The 24,066-nt window shown below is 36.6% G+C and overlaps 1 protein-coding gene across 2 annotated transcripts in view; it reads right to left on the reverse strand.

Annotated features, from left to right (window-relative positions):
• The window catches only part of Ccdc18 (coiled-coil domain containing 18), a 91,413-nt gene that overhangs the window by 34,007 nt on the left and 33,340 nt on the right, over nucleotides 1-24,066 (reverse strand). For both annotated transcript variants that reach the window (XM_051198028.1, XM_051198025.1), the window contains 7 exons: nucleotides 17,473-17,604; nucleotides 16,065-16,199; nucleotides 15,881-15,958; nucleotides 13,448-13,564; nucleotides 6,007-6,174; nucleotides 4,318-4,460; nucleotides 774-937 (listed from right to left, as the gene is read on the reverse strand). In XM_051198028.1, the coding sequence (XP_051053985.1) occupies nucleotides 774-937; nucleotides 4,318-4,460; nucleotides 6,007-6,174; nucleotides 13,448-13,564; nucleotides 15,881-15,958; nucleotides 16,065-16,199; nucleotides 17,473-17,604 (937 nt within the window). The remainder of the gene's footprint in view (nucleotides 1-773; nucleotides 938-4,317; nucleotides 4,461-6,006; nucleotides 6,175-13,447; nucleotides 13,565-15,880; nucleotides 15,959-16,064; nucleotides 16,200-17,472; nucleotides 17,605-24,066) is intronic.

Here is a 24,066-nt window from a genome sequence, read left to right on the forward strand (position 1 = left end):
CCAATCAGAGTCCCTGTTTCAAAAAATAAGATGGACAGCAATCTAGGAAGATAATTTCAAACTCTGGCTTCCACATGTACATACACAAAAGTGCATACTATCATATGTAAATAAACACACACACACACAAACATGCAATCTGAGAATGGGAATCTACAAAACTCTGTTTATAGAGTGCTTGCGTGGTATATACAAAGTCCTAGATTTAATTTCTAGCATTGCATAAGCAGGGCATGTTGGTCCCTGTCTATAATCTTAGCACTGGAGAGGTGGAAACAGGAGAATCGGAAGTTCACTGTCTTCCACCAATACATAAGAAGTTCTGGTGCAGTCTAGGATATATGGAACTCTGCCCAAAAATTAAAAAAATAAAAGTCTAATATAACTTTTATTCATCTCTTAGGCCTCACCACCCCAACTGCTTACTTTATTTCATTGAAATATAATGTCTCAGTCAGTGTCCTATTGTTGGGAAGAGACACCATGACCAAGGCAACAATTAGGAAAGAAAATATTGATTGGGGGCTTGCTTACAGTTTAGTTCATTATCATCATGGTGGAGAACATGGTGGCATTCAAGCAGACAATGGAGCAGTACCCCAAAGCTAGTAACCTACTTCCTCCAACAAGGCCACACCTTCTAATCTTTCTCAAATACTGCCACTCACTGATGACTAAGCATTATTCAAATATATGAGCCTATATAGATTAATCCTATTCAAATCACCACATATATTTGCATTTAAGTTAAATTCAGCTAACTAGTTACTTACCTGCATTTGTTTTCTTTTCTAGTTCTGTCTTTGTCTGATCTAAAATCATATCCAACTGAGAGAGATGTATGGATTTATTTTCCCCATCTCGTTTCAGGTGTATTATTTCTTTTTCCATTTTAGACAGCTCTTCTTTGTACTGATCCATCTCAAGTTTGGCTTGCCTAATTAAAAATAAACAATAGAAAGGTAATTTTGAAACTTTAACAAAAAAGGTTTGTCTCTAACTTTAAGTCTGCAAATCTTATTAGGTTAAATATTAGCAAAATCTCTATTACTTTTAAATATTTTTAATAATACATTTAAAACTTCTCCAACAAAAGTATTAATATTCTTCACACTGACATACCACTGAAAACCAAGCCCAGCGTATTTTTCAATCTAACTACATACAACTTTACAAAGTTCCATATATATTGAGAACAGTCAAGGATAATGTGATATTATGTGAAACAACAAAAAGGCTAAGTAATCAAATTACCATAAAGACCATATTACTCTTATGGAGCTATTAATTTTTATATAACTCTTATTATTAGAATATATTTTTAGTTTTAAAAGTGACTAGAGATTCCTAGATTGAACAACTTTCCCTGCTACACAAATAAGGGAACTAAAAGACTACACACAAGCAGACAATAATAGTAAAAGTGGATGGGCCAGGTTTTCTAACTTTCATTCAGTCTAGAATTCATTCCAACACAGACCCTGCAGACAAAACAATATACTAAGAAGAATATACATGCCATATGTTTAAGATTAAATGGGTTAATGTGTCTTTCTAGAACAAAGGAGGTAAATGCTCAATAAGTTGGTTTCTTTTCTATCTGAAAAACACTTTATCAAAAGCAGTTTGAAGGAGACATACAGAAATATACTTTTAACTTTACTATTTTGAGAGAAAAAGGTTTTCTAAACTGTAGTTTCAGAAGTTAAAAAGAAAAAATGATTAGAGGGAGCAGAGAAGATTCCTCATGAAGAGATGAATACAGCTTTCTTGTGAAGAATAATCATTAACTCTTGAGCTTCCTACCTGTATTTAGGATTTAGCTTTCCTATTGAAAATGGCTACTGGTTATATTCAAGAAGCTTTTGGTGTGATTATTTGAAAGTCAAAAAAGTAGGAGTTAAGTAGGGGAACACACTGGGTCACAAAAAAGACATGAAAACAGATAAGGGCTAGTAGGGAATAGGAAGGGAACAAGAGAGAACAGAGGGTGAATATGATCAAAATACATTATGTACATGTGTGAAAATGTCAATGAAACCTGTTATATATAATTAATACGTACAAATAAAAAACTTTTAAAGTAGGGATTAAAAAAGGAAGAATCAAATCTTTCATTTGTTCCAGTGAAGGAGAAAGACACCAAGTTAGAGAAGCATCAAGGAGCTGGTAGAGTTTGAAAGAAGAAGCAAAGATGTAAAACCAGTCTTCCATGAACTACTTAGCTTGCCAGACACTAAGGGAACACAAGATTTTAAATTACAGTAAAGCTTATTTACATGACTACATTTTTCCCTATGGCTTCTTTAAAGATACTGGCATCAAGAAGTGTGAGTTACATTTTGTGTATATGCATTTTGTATGTGTGTGTATATATACAGATATACAGATGCACATGAATGTATGGACACATGCATATGTATGGACAAAGTCAAATGTCTGCCCCAATCTCTCTTCACCTTATTTGTTTGTTTGTTTGTTTCTTCTTTTTGAAATGTGGTCTCTTACTGAATCTGTCCTACAGATTCAGCACTTCAGCTAGGTCAGAGATCCTCCTACCTGTGCCTCCTCAGTGGCTTTTTACATGGGTGTGTTGGAAATATGAACTCAGGTCCTCATGTTCATATAGAGAGCACTTTACCACCTGAGCCCCAAGCTGGATTTTAACTCTGTGATGCATAAGCCAAAGGGAAGACTAACATGGCAATTTTAATGACAAAGTAGATTTTAAGGTCAGAAAGAAAGGATAGTAATAAGATGTTACACAGCTATAATATCAGTTATAGGAACTGATCAGTTGAGGAACAAAGTTTGTAAGTTTGAAGACAGCCCAAACTACATATTGGGGCCTTGTTTCAAAAACAAAACAAAGGAAAACAAGCAAAGGTACCAGAGAATAACACAATAGTAAATAATAAGAATGGCAAGCTCTTGGGTAAACTTTGGGGATGGCTGAAGCATGACAGAAATACAATAATCAGAGAAGAAATTTTTTAAAAAACAAAAACTTAAGTCATAACATGAATCAGTTAATTTTTTAAAAAACAAAAACACAAATCATAACATGAATCAGGTAAATGGAGTTGGTATTGGAGAGAACAATAAATCAGGTGGCCTATAAATGTCAGCAATATGGAATGATACTCTCTGATGACATGAGTTCAGAGTACACCTTTGACTCTGATATAAGAACATGGGGGAAAGGTTTTAGTTTATAAGCCTGCAAGTAATGCCCTCGGGGTAATGTGAGAGTTTTATTGTGGTAGGAACAAAGAAAAAGCAGAGAATATAAAGGATGTCTACGAATTCTAGAAGGTACAACGGAAGTTTTCAGAAGTTGGCATGGGATGGAAGAAAACAGCAACGGGCCTTGGTTTGGAAACTAGCATCTCTTGTGTTTGGCATAAACAAGGATAAAGTTAGAATGTGAATAGTCTTCATGGCTTCACAGAAGTCACTAGTGGAAAGGCTGTATTAGTGGCTAGATACCTCTCAATAGGAAAGAGAAATCTTGAAGGAACAATAAGTCACTGCACTGTTGAGAGGAGTTCACCTTCAAGCAAGTACTGCCCAGAGGCCCTATCTTAATACTTAATCCTTGTCAATGAGAAAGGAAATCTGTGAACATAGGATTTAGTTTCAGAATGTAAACTCACACTTGTCTGCTACTGGTTTAAAAAGGGGTAGAATTATGTTAGTTCCTATTAACAAAGTAGAATTTAGATGAGTATCTGTTTCAGCTCACAGATTGATTGAGATGATTTTGAATGTATAGTCAAGGCAGACAACTATTTTATTTATCTCACATAAAATTAGGTCCCTTGGCCAAGCTGGGTGATAGCACACACCTTTAATCCCAGCAGAGGCAGGCAGATCTGAATTTTAGGTTAGCCTGGTCTACAGAAAGAGTTCCAGGATAGCCAAGACTACACAGAAAAAAAAAACTGTCTTTAAAAAAACATTCAAACAAAACCAATTATGTCCCCTAAGAGCTATTTATAATTTAATACAACAGTCACTGGGTATCTATCAAGTATAAGGGTCTGTGCCAGTTGTACCAAATGTTGTGGGGAACCCTAGAATAAGCTAAATAGGGTCCTTATTTTAAGGTAAGAAAGCAAAAGTACTTTACTATAATATGAAAAAAAGACATAATAAAGGCTTTGTGGGAAATACAACAAAATGCTACAGGAACATAGTTTATGAAGAAATTAATTCCTCACACAATACCTCACTGGATTATTATCAAACTCTGAAACTCAAACATTACTGATACAAAACTTAAAAGGCTAACAAAACTTTGTATACAAATTTTACCTGGCAGTACCAGTGAGTTCAATAATTTTTTGCCTTTTCAAATCTGCATCATGTATGGCTGTTTCATATTTCTCTTCCATTTTTCTCAACTTCTCTGCTGAGACTTCCCTCTGCTTCTGAAGCTCTTGTTCCTGCTTTGATACCTAGAAAGGCAGTTTTCAGGTAAGTGCTGAAATTCAATTACACGCCAACACTATACAGAAGAAAAATACTTTCATAAATATATAGTCTAACCTGCATTCAGTTTCAATATGTATTCTAAAAGTCAAAGTAGGCTTGGTGTGGTTGAATTTCACTATAGTCTTAAATAGTGGAAAGCTGAGGCAGGAAGATTGCCTGAGTCTAGGAGCTCAAGTCCAGTTCAGCAACACAAAAAGACCCCATTTCAAAAATTAAATTTAATAATGAAAGTATAATCAAAATATAAACCAGGATGCTTTGAAGCTATAAAAATAAAACTAACTTTTTAATAATAGAGATAAGTTATTCACATATAACTTAGTGTTTTTATAGAAGTGAGCACATCTTAGCAGTAAAGTGAGAATAATAAAAATTGAACAAGCCCAGGTAAAACTGGGCGTGCCTATTACAGATGAGAGACTCTGAATTCATTCATCAGCAAAGCAATAAAGAAAAATGGAAGGAAACAGGAAGGTAAAGAAATGTACAAAATAGTAAAATTTCCCCTTTTTATTATCCCAATTTGAAAAGTTCTTTCTTTTCATGTCAAAAAAAGTGGTTGAGGATGAATTCAGATTATATACATATAATACATTATATATATGTATATATATAAAAAACATACATATATACATATATACATATATAATATAATCTGTTTATACATTATATATAATACATATAATATATATAATGTATACATTATATATATAATGTATAAAGAGATTATACATATGTATATATAACCTATATAATATAATATATATGAAAAATAAAAAGTTTTGGGATACTAAAATGAAATCAGAAAATTTATAATTTTTTATAAATTTTATTTCTTTTGAAAGAGAAAATATAGAATATATATGAAAAAGATTGAGACAAAGTTAACAATGAATAAAAGAAAAAAAACATAGTCACCTTTAATCCCAGCACTTGGGAGACAGAGGCAGGCAGATCTCTGTGAGTTCAAGGCTAGCCTGGTCTACAAAGAAAGTTCCAGGACAGCCAGGACTGTTACACATAGAAACCATGTCTCAAAAAACAGAAACAAACAAAAAAAGATTAGTCTCTGGTATCAATCTGTCTAGGATTCTTTCAGTGAAATGATAACATCTGTATTGTGATCTTAGAGAAAGAACCCACAGTCTTGTGTGTGCTATACAGGCACAATACCACAGGCTATAATCCCACGATCATAACTGATTCTATTTGGGGAGGGGAATTCTTCTCTTATTGTATTGTTTCTCCAATTCTTTAAAAAATGCCATACCACATGTGTTATTCAAAAAGGAGACATTAAAAGACATAATAATTCAGATAGGTATTAAATTTAGACTCAAGAAAAAAAACAGTTAAGAAGTCTAAATTTTTATAAAATTTTGTGGCATGAAAAATATTGCCATCGTAGCAAAAGATGTAGGTCTAATTACATTTTCTTAATCAAAAATCTACAAATGATTTTTAAATTGTCTCATAAAAATCAAACTATTTTTAGTCAATAATATATACCTGTTTTTCAAGTTTATTCTGAATATCTTCTAACTCTCCATTTCTAATTGTCTCTTGCTGTAACATCTGTTGCTGCTGCTGAAGAGTATGCTGTAGAATAGCATTTTGCTCACTAGTCTCTTGAAGACTATGATTCTTTATCTTTAGCTCTTTCTGCAAACAATATACCTAGCAAAGATACATATTCCTTATTACAATGAAATGTTTCAAATAAAAAACAACAAATGTAAAAGCTGTCTTCCTTAATTATCCCACATTTCATGTAGCACAGTCATGGAGAAGGATATGGTTCATAATTCTGACTGAGGAGATAACTACAGTGTTTATAAAGGGTTATGAATACAGAAAGATGCTTATAGAGTTTGCTCTTGTGTGGCATGATTTCAAAATGTTCTTATGCAATACATTGTTTTTGCTTGCTAGGATTCTGAAACATATTCCTTTCTGAGAAGGAAAGCATTTTTACACTTACGGACTGTTGTGGTAGTTCGAATATAATTGGCCCCTATAAGCTCACAGGAAGTGGCACTATTGGGAGGTGTGGCCTTGAAATAGGTATGTCACTGGGAGGGGGGACTTTGAGGTCTCTTTTGTTTAGGCTTTGATCAGTCACAGATCACTTCCTATTGCCTGCAAGATATAGGACTCTTAGCTACAGCATCATGTCTACCTGTACTCCGTCATGTCCAACCATGACTGAACCTCTGAACTGTAAGAAAGCCACTCCGATTAAATGTTTCCCTTTATAAGTGTTGCCATGGCCATGGTGTCTCTCCACAGCAGTAGAAACTCTAAGACAGCTGGTCAACATGACCTTTTTACTCTGAAGTCATAAACAGCTTCCGCTAGGTACAAAGACTAAACCATCTCACATTTCACTGTTAGAGGAAGGGGAGTGCTCTATGCAACTCATCCCAGAAAGGGAAAAACAGAGGTAGTCCTAGACTGATCTATACTTCATTTGATGCACTTTCCCATTTACAGATATAAAACCAAAATCGCTACATAATAAAATCAGGTAATATTTATCATTCTATAGTGTTAATATTACAGTAGTTATAAAATAACATTGCAGCAAATTGATCCAGACTATTCAAATTCTAACACCAAAAGAAACAACTATCAACTATGAAACTTCATGGTCTCCAAAATTCCTTTAAAAGACATCTTTTGTTTTGTTTTGTTTTTCAAGATAGGGTTTCTCTGTCCTAGAACTTGCTCTGTAGACCAGGCTGGCCTTGAGCTCACAGAGATCCACCTGCCTCTGACTCCTGAGGACTGGAGTTAAACATACGCAATGCCATAATACAGCTAAAGACATCTTTAAGGTAGGTATGATGGTGCACATGTAAAACCCCACCTAATACCCCACCCTGCAGAGGCTGAAGCAGGAGAATTATGATTTAGAAGTGGTTAGAGTTACATAGCAAGGCTAGAGTTACATAACATGTGGGTGGATGCTAAGGTTATGGAGGTAATATGTCAACTGTTAAAGAAAGTCTTAATCTTTGTATCAGATGCAGAGGTCACGGGACAACTTGGAGGAGTCAGTTCTCCCCTTCCACCATGTGGGTTGGAGGGACAGCACACAGGCCATCACTGGGTTTGGGGCAAGTGTCTTTACCTGCTGAGCCATCTCTTCAGCCCTTCCAGGTAGGTCTTTAAGTAACTGGAAAATTTATCTCAATAAAGTTTAGTTAATAAACTTAATTTTAAAAAAACTAGTGTATATTGGACCCCCAAAGCAGGGCCTCTGCTAAAGAAAGAGGCCTCAGCTGGAGAGTCCCAGTTTCCAGTGAGATCTGACTATCCTGCAAAACCTTCCTAAGTTTCAGCTCAGCCTTTGTCCTCTTCTGCCAGCTATTGGCCAGAGGTGAGTCTGGGCCCAATCGGGGCAGCCTCTCCCCTACAACTTCTCTCCCTCCCTCCCCCTGGAACTCCCTGGGTTGGCCCCTGATCCTGCTGCTCCTGTGTCCTGTCCCCATCGAGAGCACCCTTGGAGCTCTGATATACCCCCACCCATCCCCACCGCGAGCCTGCCCCCACCACCCTGTGCCCTACCCTGACCACTGTCCTGCAGCTCTGGTTGAGCACTGGGACAGAGGGTGGAGCCAATAGTCCACCCTACTTCAGAGACTTCTAGGAGCAACTCTGAACAAAGATGACATGCCTATCCACGCGGGACCACCCGTAATTTCCACTTGCTTGGTTTCTGACCCCACCTCCAGTCCTCTGCCGAAGTCCCTTAAAGAAATGGAGGAAAAAACAAACAAAAAAGTGGAAGAAATGAACAAATTTCTTAAGGAAAGCAAAGAAAGTACAGAAAGCCAAGAAAAAACAATTAAGCAGGTGAAGGAAACAGTTCAAGACTTGAAAACTGAAATAGAGAAAATAAAGGCAACACAAACCAAAGGAATGCAGGAAATAGAAAAACTGGGCAAAAAATCGGGAACACAAGCATAACCAACAGAATTCAAGACATGGAAGAGAGAATCTCAGGCACAGAAGATAAACTAGAAGAAATAGATTCATCGACCAAAGTTATGTCTCAACGGGGGTTAACAGACATCTATAGAACATTCCATCCAAACCCCATGGAACCTTCTCTAAAATCGACCACATACTAGGTGGCATAACAAACCTCAACAGATATAAGAGAATAGGAATAGTCCCCTGTACCTTATCAGACCACCATGCTTTAAAATTGGAATTCAACAACAACACAAATACCAGAAAACCTGCAAACTCATGGAAACTAACAATGTGCAATTGCACCACACCTGGGTCAAAGAAGAAATAAAGAAAGAAATTAAGGACTTCCTAATATTCAACGAGAATGAGGACACAACATACCCGAACTTATGGGACCCCTTGAAAGCAGTGCTATGAGGGACGTTCATTGCACTAAGTGCCCATATGAAGAAAACAGAGGATAGTCACATTAGAGAATTAACAGCGCAACTGAAAGCCTTAGAACAGAGAGAAGCGAACTCACACCATAGGAGTAGACGCCAGGAAATAATCAACTTGAGGGCTGAAATCAACAAAATAGAAACCAGGAAAACAATACCAAAAAAAAAAAAAAAAAAAAAAAAAAAAAAAAAAAAAATCAATGCAACAAAGAGTTGGGTTTTTGAGAAAATCAACAAGATAGACAAACTTTTATCCAAATTAACGAAAAAGCAGATAGAGAACATGCAAATGAACCAAATCAGAAACGAAAAAGGGAACATAACAACGGACACAGAGGAAATCCAGACAATTTTCAGGTCATACTTTGAAAAATCTGTATTCCACAAAAATTGAAAATTCAAAGGAAATGGACAAATTTCTGGATAACTATCACTTACCAAAATTAAATCAAGAACAGACAAACAACTTAAATAGTCCTATAACCCACAATGAAATAGAAGCAGTCATCGAAAGCCTTGCAATCAAAAAAAGTCCAGGGCCAGATGGATTCAGTGCAGAATTCTACCAGACATTCAAGGAAGAACTAATACCACTACTCCTCAAACTTTTCCACAAAAAAGAAACAGAAGGTTCATTACCAAACTCTTTTTATGAGGCCATAATTACCTTGGTACCCAAGCCACACAAAGACACAACTAAGAAAGAGAACTACAGACCAATATCCTTCATGAACATTGATGCAAAAATACTCAATAAAATACTGGCAAACCGAATTCAAGAATACATCAGAGAAATCATCCACCATGACCAAGTAGGCTTCATCCCTGGAATGCAGGGATAGTTTAACATACAAAAATCTATCAACGTGATCCACCATATAAACAAACTGAAAAAGAAAAACCATATGATTATCTCCCTAGATGCTGAAAAAGCCTTCCACAAAATTTAACACTCTTTCATGATAAAGGTCTTGGAGAGGTCAGGGATAACAGGAACATACCTAAATATAATAAAAGCAATATACAGCAAACCAACTGCCAACATCAAACTGAATGGAGAGAAACTTAAGCCAATTCCTCTAAAATCAGGAACAAGACAAGGCTGCCCTCTCTCTCCATATCTCTTCAATATTGTACTAGAAGTTCTAGCTAATGCTATAAGACAACAAAAGGAGATCAAGGGGATCCAAATTAGAAAGGAAGAAGTCAAACTGTCTCTATTCGCAGATGATATGACAGTTTACATAAGCGACCCAATAAACTCTACCAGGGAACTATTATAGCTGATAAACACCTTCAGCAAACTAGCAGGATACAAGATAAACTCAAAAAAATCAGTAGCCCTACTTTTTTCAGATGACAAAGAGACAGAGAAAGAAATCAGAGAAACATCACCCTTTACAATAAACAGTGGAGCCAGGATATATCCCTGGTGTACAAAAGTACTTTGTGAACACATCTCCCATGGAGGGATAACTGCCTTAATCCAGAGACAGGAGAGAAGCCCTAATCCCTACTTCACATGACCTGTCTGATCTACATGACCCCAACTGGATGGCATTCCCCTACATATGGAATTGGGGTGGGGGGATGGGAGGGGAGGGTGGTTAGAGTGCATGTGAGAGGGAAGAGAGGGTAAAAGGGAGGGAAGGAGGGAAGGAGGGAGGGAGAGGGAACTGGGATCGACATGTAAAATAATAAATTAAATTAAAAAAAATGCTTTGACTCCAAAATTTAAGTTCAAGAACAAGTTACTGGGGAAAAGGATTTCTATTTTTATTTCCACAGAAAATGAAAAGCTGTGGATTCCTTCCAGACTAATATGGTTTGATCAAGCCAGACCACCTGAAACAGAGTACCAGGTGATCCTACATTCAAAACAGCTGGACCAAGCAGCCTTACAGACTACAGCCAGGATTTCTGCATCTTCTTAGAATCCCCCATGACAGCGCCCCTTACCAGCAGAAGTAGTTTGGAAAGAACGATGCCCAATTTCCCAAATATTGTCTATAAATGTTTGTTTTCATTTAAATGGACTTGGTTATATATAAAATATGTGTGTGTGTGTGTGTGTGTGTGTGTGTGTGTGTGTGTGTGTGTATCACTATGCATCCATGGATGGCTTAAAACTAGGTGGCTCGGGCTCGCCTAAAACTCATGATCCTCCTGAGTCAGTCACCCAAGGACTGGATTATATGCTGTACTACCATGTCCACTTTCTAATGCTAATTCTTAACCCTTCAAGCAAGAAGAAACAAAAACAAAATTTTAAACTTTTGCCAGCACTAGGTAGAAGGTAGGCAGATCTCTACATTCAAGTTCAGCCTGGTCCAGAGAATGAATTTCAGGACAGCTAGGACTACACAGAGAAATCCTGTTTTTCAAAACACCACCACTACCACCACCACCAACAACAACAAAAAACCTAAAGTTTTGAAGAATTTCATACTCCTATGTCTAAAACAATGCTTTAAATATTATTCATTTTATATTATATTAAAATTACTATGCAATAATTGTAACTTACTATTCTGATTCCCTAAAAATAAGTAAATTTGAATTATAAGATATTATAATTTATTCTAACTGAAATAAAGTCTGTTCTTTAAAGAATACATAATTTAGAATTTGTTTTTAATGTCATATATATATATATATATATATATATATATATATAGAGAGAGAGAGAGAGAGAGAGAAGCTCAGCTGGTCTACAAAGTGAGTTACAGGATAGCCTGTATTGTTAGACAAAAACCATGACTCAGAAAACAAACAAAAATTACATTTAATGACATATATGCAGACATATATAGACATATATTTAAAACATGAATATAACTCAGTTGGCAGATGATGGGAGATGTCATTCTGTAAAGCACTGTTGGCCAACAGGAAAGGAAAATAGGAGGGACTAGGAGACAAGGAGGAAAGAGGAAGTAGTAGGGAGGAGTCAGCATGTAGAGACTAGAGAGAGCAGAATGGGGCTCTACTCTTCGGTAAGATGAGACCACGTGGAAATACTCAGATTAATAGAAATGGGTTAATACTTAAGACAGAGCTAGCTGATAAGAAACAGTAACTGGCCAACCAAATTATATCTAATACAGTGTCTCTGTGTGATATTTGGGGCTGGTGCAGCTTGAGACCAGAGTAGCAGGGAAGAACCTACTCATAACAGGCAGAGAATCTGCCTAGTGTGGCAGTTTGAATGAGAATGGCTCCCATAGGCTCATTCATATATTTGCATACTTTGTCGCCAGTGGATGGAACTGTTTGGGAAAGATGAGGTGGTGTGGTATTGTTAGAGGAAATGTGTCACTGAGGGTGACTTTGAAGTTGCAAAAGACTCCCTCACTCCCATTTAACCCTCTGCCTCATGGCTGGGTCTCAAGATGTGAGCTGTCAGCTACTGCTCCTGTAAGGATGGAAACATTTAGCCTAATTCACCCTAGACTCTGCCCCCTAGCAGTGAGTAGGAAAAAGGTCATTCTTGACTGTTTACAACAGGGTGGGTTACTGACAGCACCTGTGAGTGAATGAGAACAGGAAATGAGCTGCACCATGCTACCGCTTGCCACACTACCCAGAAGCCCTAGTGAAAGCAGATTTCCTGGGCTAAGCGTGGGCTTGTCACACTACCCAAGAGCCCTAGCGAAAGCAGACTTCCTGGGCAAAGCGCAGGCTTGGATAATTCAAATTGATTGGTCCACACTGGATGCTATGAGATGATTGGTTTATAATGTGCAGGCTTTGTTGTAACCCTATAAAAGCTGTCTGAACCCTGTACCCAGGGTCCCCAGTCCTGTACCCCACGTGGAGTATGGCTTTTGCATCAAGACCGCTTCTTGTGAGTGATTTGGGGGGGGGCACCTTTCCTGAGTCGGGGCGTGAGGGTCCACGCCCTCTGCAGGTCTTACACTCCAGTACCATGCTAGCTGCTATGCTCCCTGCCATGGTGGTCAAGGACTCACCCTCTGAAACCGGAAGCCCCAAATAAAGTCTTCTCTAAGTTGCCTTGGACATGGTGTCTCCTCACAGTAGTAGAAAAATAACTTGAAACCTAGGATGCCTTGGTCCCATCACCAGCCCAAAAACCAGGTATGGTTTTCACACCTGTAATCTTAGCATTTGATAGTAGAAGCAGGAAGATCATAAATTCTATATCATCCGTTATATAGTCTGAAATTAGCCTTGGATCAACCTTGTCTTTAAAAAACCCAAACAAAAAGCATATTCAGAATACTGTCACAAAGGAAAAAATAAATAAGTAAATAAGTAAAAAATAAATACATAACAATAAACACTTGAAAATTTTGTTAAATAAAATAATAATTTACTGCCGGGCAGTGGTGGCACATGCCTTTAGTCCCAGCACTCAGGAGATAGAGGTGGGTTAATCTCTGTGAGTTTGAGTCCAGCCTGGTCTACAGAATGAGTTCCAGGACAGGCTTCAAAGCTACACAGAGAAACCCTGTCTTGAAAAACCAAAACCAACCAACCAAACAAACAAACAAAAAAGAATAATTTACCTCCTCAGACTTCTTCTTCAGCTGTTTTTCAAATTTTTCCTTATTTCCTTCCAACTGATTTAAATGCAAAGCAAGTTCTTCCTTACAGATTTCTAATGCTGAATCCAGTTGTCTGACCTTATCAAAAAAAAAAAAAAAAAAAAAAAAAAAAAAAAAAAGCAGAATATAACAAAAGACTATCTTGCTGAAAATTGTAGGGGGATTCTTATCTTGCTTCTTACTTCCCCCTTACAATATTGAGTTTTAATTTTGCAGGGGGATATTCAACAAATCTTAGGAAATACTCTAGACTCTCCTCCCAAGTGCTAGCGTTACAAGCAGGGGCTACTATGCTTGACCTGCATACCAATATTTTTAATTTAAGTTTACTGTTTCATATATAAATGAACTGATATTACAATGAATGATAAAGAATCATTGAGTTCTATGGGAATAACTATAATGTGATGGTTAACATTACATTTAAAGTTTAGACTTGCTATGCTTGCTCTCAAGCAAAAACATGTCTCTAATATGTAGGCCTCTTGTGGGATAATCTTTTTGTGCACTGTGAAGATGGCTGCTTTACCTCATCTGTCTAAGACACCTTCTGATTGGTTTAATAAAGAGTTGAACAGCTGACAGCTAGAAAGGAGAGGATAGGCAGGACTTCTGGGCAGAGCTGGATTTGCCATTGAGACACAGAGAGAGATGTACAGTACAGAGGAAAGATAATGAGCCATGTAGCAGAACATAGTAATATACATGGGTTAATTTAATTATAAGAGCTAGTTGGGAACAAACCTAAGCTAAAGCCAAACTTAATAAAAAGTCCAAAAAAGCCCAGCTATAGCCCCTAGCTTATACAGGTTATATTCTAACAGCCCACTTCCCTTTCCTCCCAGACACTGAAGACTATTCTTAAATTGACTAATCTTAGAAGATTCACTGTTCTAGCATGATAGTAGGTCATAAGAGTAACTGCTATCTCTGCTCTTGTAATCAGACTTGCTTACTCTGCTCAAAAAGATGACTATACAACTGCAAGACATAAATTAGACTCTGCCTACATGTAGACAAAATACAGGCAATCTTGAGGCTTTTCCTTCATAGGCCTTGGGCTGATATGGCTAAGTGCATATATGGGAGCACTCCCAGGTACAGCCCTGGCTCCACATTTGACATCAGTATCTAAAATATAAAGTCTCTTGTTAAAATGTATTTATGGTCATGGTGAATCTCTAAGTCACCCCAGACACATAACAATCAATACAGATGTGTAACTATTCAGTTGTAGAGATGACTCACAACAAGCATGAGGATCAGAGTTCAGATGTCCAGCACTCATGTAAAAAGCCAGCTATGGCCTCATGCACGTGTATGCAATTCTAGAATTAGGGAGGCAGAGACAAGCAGATCACTGAAGCTCACAGGTCAGGCTAAATTGCTGAACTGGCAAGCTCCAGGTTTAATGAAATATCCTATATCAAAAAAATAAGACTGAGGAAGAGACCTGATTTCAACTTCTAATCATATACATATGAAAATGTAATACACACACACTCATTCACACACACACACTCTCTCTCCTTGAAGACATAACTGTTTACATAGGCACGACCAATCTCAAAACAGGTTATAAACAGAATTCTAGGCAAAAAGTAGGTGCCTTTATATTCGAGTTATCTATGGCACAAAATGGCAGTATATTTAGACCTGTTAATGCTAATAAAAAATGAATATACAGTAGTTTTTCCATATTCACAAGGGAAACATTTCAAAGATTAGAGAATTGAATACTAAATATATTGCTTTTTTCATTCAGACAGACACACATGAGCAAATTTAATACCTTTTCTAACTTAAGTACTTACCATGCTCTGTGGCTATAGCGCTTATAGTGTGAGGTACAACAGTAAGACTAGTACTTTTTTTTTTTAATTTGTTTAAATTATATTTATTTGTGTGTCAACGGGGGAAGATGTATGTGCATGAACCCTCCTCCTGTTTATCTTGGTAACAATTAGTTGCAATTATAGATGAAAAATAAAGTATTTAAAAAGTACCTTTGTATGTGTGTGTGTGGTCAGATAGGTACTCTAGGCAGCTGTAACTGCCCAGCAGGCTGCTAGACCTAAATTCAAGTCCTATGAGCACGAGTCATACATACTCTTAACCACTAAGCCATTTCCTCAGCCATTTAATTGATGTTTATATATTATAATTTTAATAATTTATTGGAAAGAAAGTCATAAAAAATGTCTGTAGTAGTAAAACAGAGGCCTGATAAGATAGCTTACCAGGTAAAGATTCTTGTCTCCAAACCTATTCTTGAGACCCATATGACAGAAGGAGAAAACTGACTCTTGTAGTCCTCTGACTTCACACTCATGCCATGGCATATGTATGAACATACATACATGCACAAACACATAAAAAGTGTACTATACTAGCCTTGACTGTTTCTTCAGATACATGAATTTGCAATGCTTTCAAAGCTTCGTCTTTCTTCATATTTTCTTTTTCCATTTCCTGTAAACAAATTTTGGTAAGAAAAATATGTTTGCATATAAATGTTAAGAATATATTAAAATTAAATGTTAGCTTTTAAATAGTACTTTTAAAAAGATGACTTTACCACTTTACTTTCCGTCAAGAGTCTATCTAGTGATTCAAGATGATGTTGTTTACATAGTATATCTTGCTGCAAAATGGACATAGTCTTTTCTTGTTCTTTGAATTGCTGATCTCTTTGCTCTAGTTGAGTTTCAAGCTAAATATAAAAACAGGATTTTCATGTTATACTTCTGAAACACTGGGAACACTTTAAACATAGATACATTTGAAAGTATATTTGAAATAAATTTTAGAAATGTCCTTCAATTACTCTTACTTAAAAAAAATTAAATCATACACCTATCTTTTCCCTTTCTTCCTTTGTTCTTATTGACTGATCTGTTTTTGTGCTTTTATTTAATATGTACAGCCATAAACAATATGTAATGTAATTTTCTGTCTTGAAATTTTACATTTATTATAACAATATCTTTAAGTTTTAATAATTTGCTTTTTCTTTTACTCAATATATTTGTGTTGACATATGGATCTATTTCATTTACTTTAGGAAGTACTATACTCAACACAAGGAATTAAGGTTTCCTTTGATATCTTGCTTCATACAAATATGTTTATGCATATGTACAAGAGTTTCCCTAGAACAAATCACCTAGAAATGGACTTTTTGTTTATGAGATAAGCATATTTTCATTTCAGTAGGTATTCTCTTCCAAATATATGAAAACTTTTATCTCTCCCTTTATTATTTTTGTTTTTTAAGACTGGGCCCCACTCTATCATACTAACAACAAATGAAGATTACAGTTCTTGTCAGTGTTTGCTACTATTGGTCATCTCTCTCACTCCCTACCTTCACATTCTAATGAGAATAAAATGGTATTTTACTGTCTTTGTCTTGTTTTTTTTTTTTTTTTTTTTTTTTAATTTAAGATACTTGCCTTCTTTGTCAAATGAGTTTGAAAGTATTTCTTCTTTATGTATTTGGAAGAATTTACCAGTGAAACCACATAGACCTGAACTTTCTTGGGGGGGGGGGGGCGGAAAAGAATTTGAAACTGTTTCTTTTATTTTGTTTTGAAAAACCAGATTTTATTATGTATTCCTAGCTGGTCTGAAACTTGCTATATAGACCACATTGGCCTTGAGCTCATGGAGATCCACCTACATTGGCCTACCAAGTGTATTCTTCTTGAAACAAACAGCAGGAAATTATTTAGAAAGAGTGAGATTTCCCCCATGACAGCGCCCCTTACCAGCAGGAAGTAGTTTGGAAAGAACGATGCCCAAATTCCCAAATATTGTGTATAAATGTTTGTTTTCATTTAATTGGACTTTGTTATATAAAATTAAATAAAATAATAATAATAAAAAAAAGAAAGAGTGAGATTTTTATTATAGGTCATGTCACTAATTTCTCTATGCTTTTGTTTCTTTATTTGCATTTAAAGAATATTGCATACATTACTTACTCGCTCAATCTGTTTTTCCATTTCTTTATGTTGTTCAAGGTGAATTTTCTTTGCTTTTTCAAAAGCAAAACAAATTTTCTCATGTTCTGTATTGATATTGGATTCAAGGCTTCTTATTTTTTCATTCTTCTCCTAGAAATAGAAATACTTGGAAGGCTATAACTAAAAGCCTGTTTTAGGTTTTAAAAAGTGAAATCTAGCAATAAACCTACCATATTCTATTATTTAAGTACACTTGGTGGTATACACCTTTAATCCCAGGTCTCGGGAGGCAAAGGCAGACCAATCTCTGTGAGTTCGAGGCCAGCCTGGCCTACAAAGCAAGTCCCAGGACAGGATCCAAAGCAATAAAGAGAAACCCTGTCTCAAAACAAACAAACAAACAATACACTTTAATCAATATTTAAACAAGAAAACTGATTTCCAGGCAATATGGTAGACTAGAAATTGTCTCTGTTGTGACCAGTGAAGAGAAGTATAGGGATGAGTGAAAACAGGAAAAGAAATAAGTCTCGAAATGCAAAAAAAGAGTGGTAAGTAGAAAATCAAACAGGACAGTTTCAACTGACATGGGAGAGGGGAGGCCTCATCCAAATATTACCAGACAACCCTAGGAACAATGATACTAAGAGTCCTACTAACAGGACAGATCCACAGCTCTCACAAGCCTCTTCTAGGGCAATGACTTCATGGATGGGACAGATCAGGAATGGAGGAGTTCCCTGGCTCAGAGGGCTGTGGCTGGACACTATCTTCAGGGAACCTGTTGTTTAATATAATACTCTAAAATACTCTGGGGTGTCTGCAAAAGGGGAACAATCACAACTCAGGAAGATTACATTCAACAGGCTACAGCCACAGCCACAGCTGATAGACAGACTTGGGATGCAATTGTAGAAACAGAAGGCAAGACACTGACAAACTAAAGGATAGGAAGCAGGAGGCCTGTTAGACAGTGAGCTGTGCTGGGAAAGGAAGCTTTGCCACTAGCAGCCAGGAACAGGATTCATGAGCTGAGAGTAACTCTGAAGAATGACAGATGTGAGCCTGAGTAGCAGCAGAGAACTCAAAATTCCAGTGGACTATTTGAAACCCATAGCAACATCCATCTAGCAGGATGATTAATACGTGGCAAATTTAAAAGTATAAAGGTAAAAAGGCAGGTCTTACATCTCAGTGCTCAGGCTATTCCCCTACCAACTTCCAGTATATTTGGGAGACACCCCACAGCTAGATTACTAACCAGAAGCACAAACCAGGGGATCTCAAGAAGATGGAAGATTGCAAAGCAAAGTAGGCAGCAGACACTTTTACTGTGTAAAGTGACAACAGATCTGGCTGGATACCAGAACAAAACAGATTCAGTGTCAGTTAAGTTATAGTAAACATAAGAGTCTAAAGTTCATCTGACTCCTTCTCACACATGTACCAACAAGCTCCAATTTTCTTTTTTTTTTAAATAAAAAAAAATTGTATTTACTTAGAAGCATTCAGAATGTCAACAAAACAGCTGCAATATTTTTTGCAATTACAGAGTGGTATTCAGTTAACAGAACAATTATCTTCATATAAGCTGAATCAGAGACAACTGAAGATGAAAAAAAAAAAAAAAACAAAAAAACAAAAACAAAAAAAGAAAACCAAAAAAACTAATTTGTGCTGTGCACCAAGAACCTGCTTTAAATTTCCATGCCAATTTACAACCCCCAGACTGTACCAGGCAAGGTTAGTGGCTATTGAAAATACCACCAGGACAGGGCTATCTAAAGACTATACAAAAAAGATACTGTACAGTTTAAAAACAAATCTTACACAGCCTTACATTTCATTTTTTTTTTTTCTTTAAAGGGAGTGAGTTGTGTACAGGCGGATTAAATGCTTTATAGACAAAACAAAAACAAAAAAAAAAAAATGTGCTAGAACCAACTTGTGTTCCTCCCGGCAAGTTTCCACAAAGAATGCATATGAGGACATTTTGCCTCTCAGCTTTTTAGGATCTCCTTTGCCCATGTTCAGTTGATTTTCGTCTGCGAGGCACAGAGTCGCCCAGTGCCCGTCCGGCTCACGCTTACCCCGGCGCTGTCTCTATGGAGCTCAATGTATTGCAATGGCTGTCACAGCTCCAATTTTCATAGAGCCAGAAAGAAGCTGATAAAAAGATACCAATTTTTTTCTTCTATTGTTTTTCTTGCCCCTTAAGTTTCCCTTTTTACTTTTTACTGTATGTTATTAGTACTTTTATTTAATCTTATTTTTCTTTAATTTTTTTCATGCTTTTATTTATGGTCCATTTCATACATTTATGAAATTTGGTTTTATTTCTTTTTGAAATTTTTTATTATTGTTTTTGTGAGACAGGGTTTCACTGTGTTGCCCTTGACTAGCCTGGAAATTGATGTGTAGACTAGGTGGGTTCAGAGACCCACCAACCTCTGCATTTCAAGTACTGGAATTACAGGTATATACCAGCAAAGTTTTTTGCATCATTATGCAATAATCTTTTATTTATTTATTATTCATTACCCCATGTTTCTCTCCTTCTCTCTCCCTTATTTTTCTTTTCTTCTATAATTTTACTGATATTTTAAACTTTATCTTACTAGTTTATTTAAAAATTAAAAATCTTTTGTTTTTATTTTCTTCCCATTCTTATTATTTATCTAATTTTAACTATGAATATTTTCTATTATTGCTTACTGTTGCTTCATTTCCTTACACCCTTTTTGTTTGTTTGTTTGTTTGTTTTGTTTTGTGACTGAGCCCAGGTTAGCCCGGAGTTCACTATATAGACCAGACTGGTCTTGAACTTAAAGAGAGTCATCTGCCTCTACTTCCCAAGTGCAGGGATATGGGCACTAAGCACAGACATACTGCATTCAGGCAAAACATCCATTCACACAAAATACATTACTTTTTCAAAATGAGTTTTGTATTGAGTGGAATTTTGGTATCCAGCTGTCCTTTCTCCACATGGTTCAATTTCCAAGTGAATTTTCATCTTTTACTCATAGTCAGAGGCACTTTCATCCCATCCTCTGATGATCCTGCCTATAAGAATCTTGAAATTTAACAGCTTGGTATTTTTCTCTGTTTTTGAACTTGTTTAACAATTAGTATCATCAAAGACAGATCTGTTCTGGAATATCCTAAATACCAGGAAGAAGTAAACAACTTCGGGGGAAAGTTGATTAGAACAGATATTGTATATATTGGACTACTATCCAGTTCCTCTTCAGACTTGGTTTCTTTGGGTTAATTCTTATTAAATTAATATTTTTTCACCTGTTCAGATATTTACTTATACTTTTAGTACTCCTGAAATGTTTACTTACAAAAAAAAATTAGTTATAGGCTGCAGTCAAACAGCCCTTATTAACTATCTTACTATATTTTTAATATTTTCTAATGATTTATGCTTTACAAGAAACACATCTGAACTGTGAATTGTAGAAACTTGATAATGTCCTACAGAATTGATGCTATAATTTCCCTCTGCTCTTTCCCCCTACCTTTTCTTTAATCATTCATTTCTATTTCCAAGTTTAACCTAAATAATTATAGCTTCAAGCCAACACTCTACTTAAATAATGCCACTTTCTGTTTTATGGTCACTGGTAGTATGTTAGTAAGTTTTAATCATTTTTTTGTGTTGCTTTGAGAAATTGTCTCACTATATAGACCAGACTGGCCTCAAACTTACTGAGTGAGAACTACCTGCCTCTGCCTACTGAGTACAGGCATAAAGGCATGAGCCACTACAGGCACTGTCTTTAATCAATTTTAAATACACTTCTACACCGTGTATGTTTTGTGGTGTTGCTATCATGGAAGTTTGTTTTCTCCTCTAAATGGTATGGGAATGTGGTTCTCAAACATAGGCTACTCACTAAGATTTCCAAAAGAGTTGGAAAAGCTCTCCATACCAACAAATGTGCAAACTTCAACTCAGAAGCATAAGAATCATGAGAAAGCAAGGCACTGACTCCTCCAAAAGATCATTCCTCAACTACAGAGTTTAAAGACACTGAAACGTGTAACAAGCAAAATAAAGAATTCAATTTTTACTAGTAAAAATAATCAATGAGGGGCCATCAAATGATTAAGTAGGAAAAGGTGCTTGCCGACATGCCTATGATCTTAGTTCTATCTCTGGAAATCATGTAGTAAAATTAGAGAACTGACTCCAGAAAATTATCCTTTGACCTCCAGACATACACACAGAGACACACACACGCAAATGGGGGGGGGGGCGCAATATAAAATAAATACTTTTTTTAAAGATTCTCTGTGAACCTACCAGCCATGATCTATAGCTCTTCACTCTCCCTCCTCTCCTCCAAATCAAATCCTCCAGTCTCATCCATAGGCTACAACACATCTCCAATAGATAGTACAGACCTTCCCCTCTAAACTTTCCTCCTCCCACTCATTGTTTTATTCCAGTCCTGACCCCAGCTGCATTCCCTGGGAACCCCATGGGACACTCTGGCTGAGGAAGCAGGTAGGCTAATGCAGACCTTCATCTCTCCCTCCATTCCTCCAAATCCCAACTCTCCATCCTCAGACCCAGCTCTGGAGCAGATTACCTGCTGTGGACTCTCTTCAGTCTGTCTCCATTCTCAGGAGCCCAAGGAGATTTTGGTGAAACATCCTTCTCTCCTCCCTGAACCCCACATCACTTCCACCAACCCATCCCCATTCCTACCTGCCAGCTCCCAATACCCAGAAATACACAAGAATTTCCTATCAAGCAACACACAGCAAACATACTCTCCTAACAACTAGAGGTCAATAGAAACCAAGTAACAAAGCATCTACCCAACAAAAACAAATACAATATGGGGGAGGGGGGAGGCCATAGAATTATAATCTTCACAAACCCAGATGCCTAACCATCATCGTAAAAACACAATCACTAACAGCAAAGACAATATGTCCCCACTAGAGCCCTACTGCAACATAGCTGAAGTATAAGAAAAAGGCCTTAAAATAGCCTTTATAAATACAATGGAGGTCCTTAAAGAAGAATCTAATAAATCCATTTTTAAAAAAATCTGTGAAAACATAATCCAGCAGTGGAAGAAAACAAAATCAAACAAACAAACAAACAAAAAAAAAAAAACTAAACACAAGTTCAAGACCTGAAAGTGAAAACAGAATCAATAAAGAAAACCCAAACTGAGGGAAATCTAGAAATGAAAATTTTAGGGAGTTGAAAGAGGTAAGAGGAAAGCCATACCAACAGAATGCAAGAGATAATCTCAGGCACTGTACACGACAGAAGAAATGAATACCTCCGTCAAAGAAAATGTTAAATCTAAAAAAGCTCCTGGTAGCCGGTGATGGTAGTGGTGCATGACTTTAATCCCAGCACTCAAGAGGCAGAGGCTGGCAGATATCTATGAGCTTGAGGCCAGACTGGTCTACAAAGTGGGCTCCAAACCCACAGAGAAACTGTTAAAAAAAAAAAAAAAAAAAACTCCTTGAACAAAATGTCCAGTCAGTCTGGGGCACTATGATGACCAAATCTAAGAATTATAGGAATAAAAGGAGCAGAAGAAACACGGGTCAGAGGCAAAGAAAGTATTTTTAACAAAACCATAGAAAAAAAACTTCTCTAACATAAAGAAGGATATGCCTATCAAGGTACAAGCAAGAACACCAAGTAGACAATATTAGAAAAGAAATTCCTCTTGGTACAAAATAATCAAAACACTAAATGTACCAAACAAAAAATATTAAAAGCTTGGAGAGAAAGAGACCAAGTAACATATAGAGGCAGACCTATGAAAATCATACCTGACTTCTTTCTCAAAGATACTCTAAAAGCTGGAAGGGCCTGGACAGACTCTTAAGTGTTTGCTTGGAACCTTTAGCTTACTCCTGCTTGGTCCAGAAAGCCCCATTCCCATCCCTCTCTCCCTCCAAACCAAGCCCTCTCAGAGTCTCTGAAGGAAGAGAAAGCACCAAAAAGCCCAGTTCCACCAAATCCTTGTTGGCTACACCAGCTCCGCCCCTGAAGCTGCCCAAGCCCCCCCCCAGCCTTCCAGCTTTTGACCATGCTTGGGCACAGACCCAGCTGGTGACACATGTATAATCAATCCTTCCTACAGGCTGCATAACCTCCCTGCTTTAGGTCCAGTATGTGACTTCTCCTGCCTCCATTTCTGGGGCTGAAGAACTCACCCTGGAGTTGCTTTGCTCAAATAAACATGTTCTTTCACTTTTTCAATTTGGTTTGATCTGGTTTACAGGGTCAACAGAGAAATCTATTATTTGGGTACAGAAAAACATATTACTAAGACACTACAGTTGCCAGGCCAGATTACTACACCCAGTAAAACTTTCAGTCACAATAATGAAGAAAGAACAATATTACATGATTTTAAAAAATTAAGTGGTACAATTCATACCTACTGAAGGAACTAGAAGAAAATTTAGTTAATTACAATTGTAATTAACTAAAACCAAAATGACTAAGAACACCTCTAAGGGATTTTTCTTTTTCCTTTTTTCAAAAAAAAAAAAAAAAAAAAGATTTATTTATTTATTTATTAATTATGTATACTGTGTTCTGCCTGCGGGCCAGAAGAG

This window comes from Phodopus roborovskii, unplaced genomic scaffold (genome assembly GCF_943737965.1).
Source record: "Phodopus roborovskii unplaced genomic scaffold, PHOROB, whole genome shotgun sequence".
NCBI classification, from domain to species: domain Eukaryota; kingdom Metazoa; phylum Chordata; class Mammalia; order Rodentia; family Cricetidae; genus Phodopus; species Phodopus roborovskii.